Below are 10,120 nucleotides of genomic sequence, written 5' to 3'. Positions count from 1 at the left end.
ATCCAGCTAATGGCTAAGGCCAGCATCATCTTTTTTGGTCGAAGCAGGCCAGCATCATCTCGGAGTGTGCTCCTTCTCATCATCTTTGGGGACCATGTTGCTGAGCTGTGCGTGTGCCAGGTCGCCTTTGCGGTGCGCACAGCAATGACATATTTATGGGAGTAGGCTGGTTATGGTTATGGTTATTTTATTTTTTTCTCCCGAGTCATCAAACTTCAAACCATACACTGCCATCTTAGGGAGAGCCAGCTTGTTGCTTGTATATACAACAACTACGTGGACCCTTCCAATTTTCCTTGTTTCAGCCAGATACAAAAATAAAGAGTGATCGGTTTTCGATCCGATCATGTCCAATCTCTTTCGAAAATCGGATCGGACAGAACGACCTGGTCTGATGGAATCGGTGGGTTATTACTTATTAGTAAGAGCGAGCAATACGAATTTTTATTTTCGCATATTAATTAAAATTAAATTTATATTTAAAAAGTAAAAAAAAAAAAAACAAGTGAATTATTATGTTTGCATTTGAGAAATAATAAGAAAATAATAATCGGTTCAATCCGGTTCTCCTTTGTTACTAGCAATCGGACCAGCACTCCTGTGAATCTAACCGAATCGGCTAGTTCGGTCCGATCGGATCCGGGCAGTTCTCGATTCGATCGGTCCGTCTCACTGACCCCTAAACAAAAAGGCCAGATAAGAAAGAAACCCTAACTGACCCAAGTCATCAAAGAAGTCTGTCCACCTCTTCTTGTTTAAGATTAATCAGCAGGGGTCCACGTTCACTTGGCAAATGGGTCATACCCCTTTCGAGTTCTGGTCGTGATCCACGGTCTCGTAATCAGATCGTGCTGTTCCTCGGCCTAAATCGATCTCTTTACAGCGATAGGGTCGCGATTTTCATCAATTATAAGTGAGATTCGGGGTTGATTATAATCATCTTAAGGAAAAGATTAAGGATGCTGGCACGCACAAACAAAAATCTACCTGAGACCGATCCACTTGCATTCTTGATTTTTTTTTTTTCCTTAACGCCAGATATTATATATATATGCAATAAATAATTAATAATCTTGAATTAGTTTATGATTCTTTTAATAGCTAATTAATAGTGCAAGTGGAGAACTCCCTCCACTCCAAGGGATCCCATGCATGAATGCATGCAGTGCGGCCTTTAAGGGCGCGCATGGTAACACTTATGCTCTAAAAATCAATTTACGGACGGAAGTTGATTTTGTTACTTTTGGAGATAAGTAATATTTTTTTTTTTAACTTCTTCAAGTGGCTCCAAAATTATTTCTGAAGTAAAACGATGCTCTAGAAGTAGAAAAATGAAATTGCGTAACTAAACGGATTTCCGCTCCGAAAGTTACGTTACTAAACGGATTTCTGCTCCCCAAGCACTTTTAGTAGAAAGTATACTCCATAAATATTGTCATGTGCACCCTGACTTTATGTTTCTTTCTTTTTCTGTTTTTTCTTTTTGCTTGCCCGAAATTACCAAGATCTTACACAAAGGGCGATTTTTTTCGCAGTTTTGCGCATGTTTAAAACAAAAATTAATTGTGCGCATATAATGCCGTACCTATCGTGCACATGCTCGATGTTAATATCTATTGCCCAAAGCTGTTTTTTTCCAAAAGAAAAGTTGATTTGAATTATTAACTTGGTAGGGGTCCAATCATTAGGGCAAGAAGCAAATCAAAGAAGAAGACGGTGATACCTGAAATATATTAATCCCATTATTTAATTGGAGCCAAGAAATTTGGTCGTGCTTTTCTCTGGTGCTTGCCCTAAAAAATGGGACGGCATCGAATAAAAATGTCAAGCAATCTGTCACATTTATTAACGTAAGTCACACTTCAACCCACGACTATTAACAGCTCATGATCGGTATCTTTCATTACATAGAATCAAAGACCAAATCGTTCTTGCTCCATAAGGCGTGAGATGTTAGTTTGCCTCACACACATGATCTATTCCTACTCTTCAAACACATTTTTTAATATTTTTTTAATTGTTTTTTTCTCTTTTTTAATCATTCCGTTCTTCTTCTTTCACATTGGCTGGCGAAGGTAGCCGGCAACCCTCGCCGGCCGGTGGACAAGGGCCGACCAGCCCTCATTGGCCACCGGCAAGGGCAGGTTAGCCTGCGGCCGGCAAGGCCACGGTGGCCCTAGGCAAGGCCATCGCGGCCTCAAAAGCCCTCACCTAGGGCCTTCTTGGCCGCAGGCGAGGCAACTCTCGCCAGATTTGGCAAAGACATGTGCATCCAAAGACATCGCTTGTGGCGAAACGAGTAATTCAAAAAGAAAAAGAAAATAGGAATCCACGCGAAGGCTAGTCAAGTGAGGACGGAAGATATTCCGGCGTGATTAAATGAGTTTAAACCGTCCGTACGAAAACGTCTCTAAAGTTAACTGTTATGGCCGATCGAAAACAGCGAGATGGTATACGGTACATCGTATAATCTGATTTATCAATATAAATGCAGGCTAGCCATGCGAGGTTTGAGAGGATTCTAGGGAGCATATGGATGTGATTGATGAGCAGAATAATATGTGACATAGGACTAGGTTTTGGACCATAGTTTGCCCAAGGTTTTTCCGTAGTTGCTCTCAATTGATTCGCAAAACTGGCAGCCCTTCACGGGGCTTGAAAGGGAAAAAGAAGACATTGGCCTCGTGACTCGACATTAATGTACCTGTTAAGGATTATAAGATAGGCTTCCATATTTGATTATCCAATACAAATAATGAAGTCACATGTTATGCGGATACACTTGAACTTTTTGAGTCTTTTATTTTTCGGAGGAAACAAATATCGTCATTTTTAGCTGCCGCCCTGGACAAGTGGCATACTTTCTAGTTGACTCCAAATGACCCGCTTGTAAAACTTAAGCCGCCGCCATGGCGCCAGATGCCATCCCCTCTATCTCCACCGCACCACCGCCTCCTCATCTCCGATCCAAAAAGCTAGCATTTGGTGGAGAGAAGATAAGGCGCGTTGATTTATCCATGAATTCAGTCTCTTCCCGATAACAAATTATCTAAGCCATTAGCCTCAATAACGAATCGTCTCTCTCCTTCGCCTCATGACGTTCCCTCTCTCCCCTCGTGCGGATTTCAAACTTCATCATCCTAAATGCAGGGAGAGAGGGAGAGGGCACCTTTCTCATCGTGGCAAAGCAAGCCGACGGCGGAGCAAGTGAGGTGGGGGATGCGCAACGGTAGATCCATGGTGGTGGCCGCCAGCCGGAGTGGGGGGAGGGGGTTGGGCGGGGTTGGCGATTTGGGCTGAGCAAATGATTTGGGCCCATTTAGTGGGGTCCAGTTGATATTTGCATATAAGACGTGGAGATTTTTTTCTCTATGAACGGAAATCTCCATCCTAGCGACATAAATTAAGTAGAGACAATTCCATTTTTGGTACTATAACTCAGGTGATTGTGCAATCGAGTCCCGGAACTCTTAATTTGCATAATTAGATCCTGTAACTTTAGTCCACTATCCAATGTAGTCCTCCGGGTGTATGCCATGCAAATCAAATTGATACCTTTGGCTTATATACATAAATGTATGTTTTAAAGAGGACATGGGAGTTGCGAAATAGACTTGGACTGACATCTCTCTATATCGACTGATGTTCTTCTTCCAATCAGAAGAAGTCCCCGGAGAGGAATACATGGGGGGGAAAAAAATCAAAAGCACAGAAAAGAAAAGAGCAATTTGATCGGAATTTCATATCTCCGGTAGCCGGAGGACTACACTGAACAAGGGACTAAAGTCACAGGAGTCGGGATGCCTATGGGAAAGATGATTTTTGCGTTTCCCGAAAATCCGGCTCAAGGTGTATTTGCTCAAACCAAATGTTGTTTAGCGACTTTTGGTGTAATTTTTTCGCAAAGTAACTTTGAAATTAAAAGGAAAACGAAAGGGCTTATTGTTCATCGTCTCCATCGTGGAAGCAAAGAGCCACAACAATGTTAATATTGAAGAAGATGGACATTTTTTTTTTATGAGGACCATTTTGGGAAGGAAAAAAAAAACCGTCATTGACCCCGAAAGTTGCCTTATGTTAATGTTGCAAGTCCAAGGCAAATCTCTACCTGCCGGAGCTTTCAGCATCGCCAATGCTGGTTTTCACTCGATACTCTCTAACAATTATTTGCCAAATGCCCTAATTTTTTGTTCAAAGAATTTTAGAAACCCAAAGTCCCTTGAAAAGCCCGAACCAAACGCAATGGTTGCATGAATTAAGAGTTTCGGGGACTTGATTGCAAAATTAACCTCAGTCCTAGGACTGAAAATGGAATTTCCCAAATAGACACGCCTCTCTCAAAATCCACTGCTCTTCCAAAGCCTTGGATGCACTGAAGGGGCAGAGTCAGGAATGAGTTCGATATACTTATGGCCCTTGTCGTCATGTTCATTCCAACGCGAAACGAGGACAGAAAAGCAAACATCAAAAGCCACGACAACCTCGTAGAAAACTTGTCTGAGTATGCCGGGCCCATTTATTTTTTCCTCTGTTCCGGGCGAAGAATGTTCCGCAGGGTTCTTCTTCAATGCTCAACACTGATTCCATGGCGCAGGTGCTTGACCATGTGGCAATGAAGTACTGCTTCTTGTTCTTGGCCTCCTCTGTTGAGAAATCTGGGTTTTGTCTTTGGGCTCGATCCCAAGTGAGAAATGTCCAAGTTCTGCTCTTGAACAGCAAGGTGCCAAGTGAATTTATGCACAGAATCTGTAAAGAGGTCTTCAAGGTCAACTCAGCAGCTTTTCCAATCCTCCAAAGAAAAGCCAGAAATCAGGAAAATCATATGGTAGGTTCCAAAAGTTGCAGACACATTACCCATTACACATCACGGTAGGATGTCATGAATTCTCTCCACTTTCCCTTGAGTTTATCTTCGGTACACGCTACACATGGACAGATCAGGAAAAAGGAGCAGACCGGGGGCACAGTTGGTCATCATTCCACCTTGGATTGCAAGAACAGAACAGTGTGCATAAGTGTGCTAGTGCAGATGCTTTTCATTTCTGTATCTTTTCTTCTTTCAGCGGTTCTGGATTACCTGCCCACCATATCACCACTCTAGATGGTCATGTGTTTGCTTTCGGCTTTGTCGTGTATTAGAGAGAGAGAGAGAGAGGGAAGGCGCTTTTAAAAGAGAGATGAGGTAGGAAAAGATAAATCCACATGGGCTTTGTCCCCACTCGTGTGTTTTTTCTACATTAACTTGGCGGAAAGAGATTTCAATTTGAAAGAAGAGCAGAAAAAGGTAAATCTCTTCTCTTTAATGTATGAATTATGTCTGCATCTATACCGAGGATCCATGTATGTAGCAGCACCAGCAATCAGCAGACCATGTACATACATGCACATGAGGACCTGTTTCGCATGTTTGTCCTAATAAACCGAACTATGAGTCCCGTATTTCATTGGTCCAGAATGAGTCTACATAACATCTTTCTCGACGCACGAGGTTATAGGGGTCGAGAAAAACCCGATCTTTCGTTTAACAATGTCTACCAAAAGTCAATTGCCGTGATGGATTCGAGAGCATGTTATGTAGTCACGAGTTGCAGACTTCTAGCCAGATGCATTAGAAGAACAGGCCAAAACATTTTCTTTCAAGCTTAAACAACTCTATGGAGACTTCTCCAATCTATTTTTGTCCTGTGTCCATTAAGAGTACTTATTATTCACCAAGGAGTAATGGTATTTGATCATGCTGAGCTGGGCCCTTTGCATCTTTTTATCCCTCCTTTTCTATTGGCCAACTGGCTTCATATTAGAGAGATTCTTATCAGGATAGTAAGATGGGTTGCTGACGACATTCATCCACTGATGGATATGATTTTATCTGATATTGAGGAGCAGTTTGGAGCGAAAGTTCATATCATTAACTTCCTGCTCAGGCTAGTCTAGAGCATATCTTTCTGTCAAACGGGGGGAAAAAGAAAAAAAAAAAAAAAGAGGAAAAAGAGCTTTAATTTGTTGAAATCCATGAATCTTTTGGACTTGTAGCAGAGGTTGTCCTCCATGTTTTTTCTTGAACAATAAAAAATCAATCCTTGCTTATCTTTGGAAATGAAAAAGAAAAAAGCACATCTCTTGATTAGCTTATCATGCCAAAATCTGAATTCTACACAAAATTCGCAGAAATCATTTACTGCACGACGTGAATCTCCAAATATCTGCTAGCTTTTTCTTTTTCTTTTTTTTTATTTGTCCGGTTCTATCTTATCCTATTCTACTATACAAATCACACTGTGTGCGCTCTGTACAGTGTGCAGGTCTCACCCCACTCCCCTAGAAGGTTGGGATTCGAACTCTCCATCTCCCTCTTCCCAAGTGGGAAGAGTGGCCACTAGGGCAATCCCCCAGTTGTTAAATATCTGCTGGCTTAGCTACTTTAGTTTTTCCGGTAATTTCATGGTCGGTTCAGGATACGAAGGATCTGGGAATATATGCCACAGCCATGACACTACATGATGCTTCTTCTGGGAACCAGGCAATTTGGCATGTCCCAGTCATCCATGAATAATTGAAGCCGTCTTTGGAAAAAGCAAAAGAAGCAAGAAAAAGAGAGCTGATGATGTTTTGATTTTCTATGTTTTTTTCTTCTTCTATCAGAAGGAGCAGTAGCAGCACCATTGCCTAGCCCATCCTTCATGACAAAGAAATATCTTTTTTCCCTTAAATTACTTATTTGCATGCAGCACAGTCGTCTTCATCCTCCCTTTGCCCCTTTTCTCCTTTCCCTCTTCCCTTTATCTTGAACGCCTTTTCTTGGCCCCACTTCTCTCACCAGTTGGCTTCTTTTTATTCCCAGTTCATATCGTGTCTTTTGAGAACCGCCGGTACGCGAAACGCATTGAAAATCTACCTGTTGCCTCTCCTCCTAGACTCAGGAAACACATCTCAGAATAATGGCCAGAGGATCCTCCAAATGCCTCTTCTTATTCCCCTTGTCTCTTCTCATCATTTGTTATTCTGGTAAGTGAAGTGACCCCAGTCTGTTCTCCTCTCTGAATATGCTTTTTCTTCCAAACAAATTAGTGGAAATCATACAGTGTAATCATTTGGCCTTTTGGAGCTGAAATGAAAGTCTGCATCCTGTGCATTTAATGAACATGGTATGTGAAATCGACAACTAGTACTCTTGTGCTTCACCGACGGAAGATGAACTGCGATTGCCCTTATCGGTTATCAGAACCCTTTACCCTGTTCTTTTCTTGTTCTTCTGTGTTAGTGATTGCTTCAAAACACAGTATGCCTTGGTGCACAGTCTCTGATCTTTGTCATATCAACCTTGACAGGAACTCTGGTGGGTTTCTATTACCATGCAAATGCGAAGACTGCGGATTCATCGAGTATTAAAACTTCAACATTCTTCAAGCTAAAAGAGGTTGCTCCATCACAGATCGAGACATTTGCTGCTGATAACCAAGGTTTAAGTTCTCTCACCAACTTTGGGGAACCAGTCCACCTCTTCCTAAATGCAGACCAAATTAAGAATGTTCTGCATTCTGAACCATCTTCTATTTCATTGCTCAAACTCAAAGCCCAAACACTGGCGTCTCATCCTCAAGCAAGATTAGAAGGCATAATACTAGAATTTGGTTATCAGAATGTGGGTCGAACTGAGCTGCGCAAGATCTCATCCACCTTGGCATTAGTCAATGGTGTCATGAATAGTGAGAAAAAGATGAAGGTTTCTGTGGCCTTTCCTCTGGCTTTCTTAGAGAGATTGGGGAAAGATGGTTCAGAAGAGCCGCTGCATAGGTTATTCAGTTCCATTGAGAAGTCGGCACCGATGGTAATCATTGAAGACAATATCGCAAGTGAACCAGGTGACAGAGATAAGGTTGTTCGCTCTGTCATTCAAAGAGCACTTCTAGCCGGTTCTCTTTTCTCACCCAATCATATTCCTCTAGTCCTGTCCCTCAAAACACCAGTTTTTCATAGCACAGCAGAAGCGGCTCAGTTGATTGATAGTGTCTTGAAATCATTAGAAAGCAACGGTCAGACCAAACCTGGCAAGATAGTGGAACTCTATACAGATGTATCAGACATGCAAGAACTCAGGTATCGAGATGTTCAACACAAAAGACCAGTTTCTTTCCACAGAGAACTCCTGAGCCACCTGAAACACAGTCTGCGCGACTTGGTTACCTCTCCGACAACCACATTCCCAGTGACTCCGGTATCGGCAACACCAGTCACCACTCCAGATACCTCCGCACCCACCATCATCACCGTGCCTTCTACCACCCCAGTCACGGAAACTCCAGAGAATCCTCCGGCAACACCTATTGTCTTTCCCCCGACAAATCCTGTTAACCCTCCCGTGCCAGTCACAAATCCGGCGGCACCTATCATGCTTCCCCCGACAAATCCTGTTAACCCTCCCGTGCCAATCACAAATCCGGCCGCGACACCAATCGCAGTCCCTGGGGCCCAGCCGGTAACTAACCCCGTGACAACATATCCGTCACCACCAGGGGGCGTTCCTGTTACAACACCCGTCACAAACCCAGTCGCACCTCCGGCGACTACAAATGCACCTGCAGTCCCAGGACAGAGTTGGTGTGTAGCCAGGAGTGGAGTATCGGAAACTGCACTACAACAAGCACTGGATTACGCTTGCGGCATCGGGGGAGCAGATTGTTCGCAAATTCAGCAGGGCGCAAGCTGTTACAATCCGACTACTCTTCAGAACCACGCGTCCTATGCTTTCAACAGCTACTATCAAAAGAATCCAGTGGCTACGAGCTGCGACTTCGGGGGGACTGCCGTTGTTGTTAATGCCAATCCAAGTAAGAATCCTTTCAGCATTTCTGTTAACCTTTCTTTTCCTCTAATCTTAGTAAACGTCTGTAATGCTTTAGAATATCAGTTCAACGTTTTCCAATGTTCGTACAGGCGTTGGTTCTTGCATTTACCAGACCTATCCATTATCATCTGCACCAGCAACTACCACGACACCGACACCAACACCAACAACAGCATCTTTGTCTCCTCCATCGACTGGGGTGCCCATGACAAGGTAAAATATCCTGTCCTCCAGATATATGAATCTTTTCTTTCATGTTTTTCGAGAAAATACTCATCCCTAGTTACAGAGAGATAATGTCATTGGTTCTATTCCATGATATGGCAGCTCCGGGACTCCACCTGCTGTGGTAAACCCTGTCTCCACTAGTCCCACTGGTTTTACCTTGGAAAGCCCTCCGGCCGTCAATACATCGACCTCGGCCTCGACTAAATTGCAGCCTTACAGTTACACTGGCAATATTGTCGTTCTAACGACCTTAGTCGCTGCAAGATTGATGCTCGCAAGGTAGGATCCCTGTTCTTCGTGTAGAACATCCTGGGTCCCGGTCTGGTGTCTTGTTTCCTGTTGCATCAACCATGCACAGGCTCATCATTGGAGCGACAAAGAGCAACTTGGTGTCGGTAGCCATACCAAGCAAAAGGTGACATCATTTAAGCCCGTTAGGTTCTCCGGACTGCATACATGCGCTAGGCTGTCTAATAGAGATGCTTGTTAGAGTAGACACTGTCCAAATCCTGTATCATAGCTGATAGCCGAGATAGACCTAATATCATATGTTTCCTTTGGGTCGGTAGAAAGTAGCAATCTAGGACTTTAGTTCAGAGTTAGGAGAAGATTGCTGAAGAATGTAATAGCTGATCCACACATGTTTGTTGTCTATGTGCAGCTAAGTTTGAATCCATTACATGTTCATTTGGACTGATGTCTTACGTATTCACCTGAAAACTAATTTGAAGCTCTTAATAATTGACAGTTTTGCAAGAATGCAGACTGCACAAATTAAAACTGGGCACACCCAACTTGAAATCACATTGCTGGGAATTTGATATTTCCGAATTGCCTTTATCTTTTGCAACCAAGGTTCAAACTTTCCTATTGTGATGTGGTGATGCTGACTCATTTCATGAGCAATCCAATGTAGATTTCCCTGAGGTGGGGTAGGATTGATTGGAAGGTTGATGGCAGAAATCATGCCAGAGGCATCGTAACGGACACCTTTATGACGAGCCACCAAGTTCAAAAAAAAAGTTGGGAAACCATAAAGCCGCGTGG

At 43.1% G+C, this 10,120-nt stretch overlaps 1 protein-coding gene across 1 annotated transcript; it reads left to right on the top strand.

Annotated features, from left to right (window-relative positions):
- The first annotated feature begins 6,734 nt into the window (after positions 1-6,734).
- Positions 6,735-9,766, top strand: LOC115740261 (mucin-17-like). Its single transcript, XM_030673745.2, has 4 exons — positions 6,735-7,005; positions 7,329-8,828; positions 8,935-9,058; positions 9,173-9,766. Exons 1-4 carry the CDS (start codon positions 6,939-6,941, stop codon positions 9,354-9,356), a joined length of 1,875 nt encoding a protein of 624 aa, XP_030529605.1. The 5' UTR covers positions 6,735-6,938; the 3' UTR covers positions 9,357-9,766.
- Positions 9,767-10,120: the final 354 nt, after the last annotated feature.

Source organism: Rhodamnia argentea, chromosome 1 (genome assembly GCF_020921035.1).
Source record: "Rhodamnia argentea isolate NSW1041297 chromosome 1, ASM2092103v1, whole genome shotgun sequence".
In the NCBI taxonomy this organism is placed as follows: Eukaryota; Viridiplantae; Streptophyta; class Magnoliopsida; order Myrtales; family Myrtaceae; genus Rhodamnia; species Rhodamnia argentea.
Note: the sequence above shows the minus strand (reverse complement) of the source record. Positions and strands in the feature narration are given on the sequence as shown.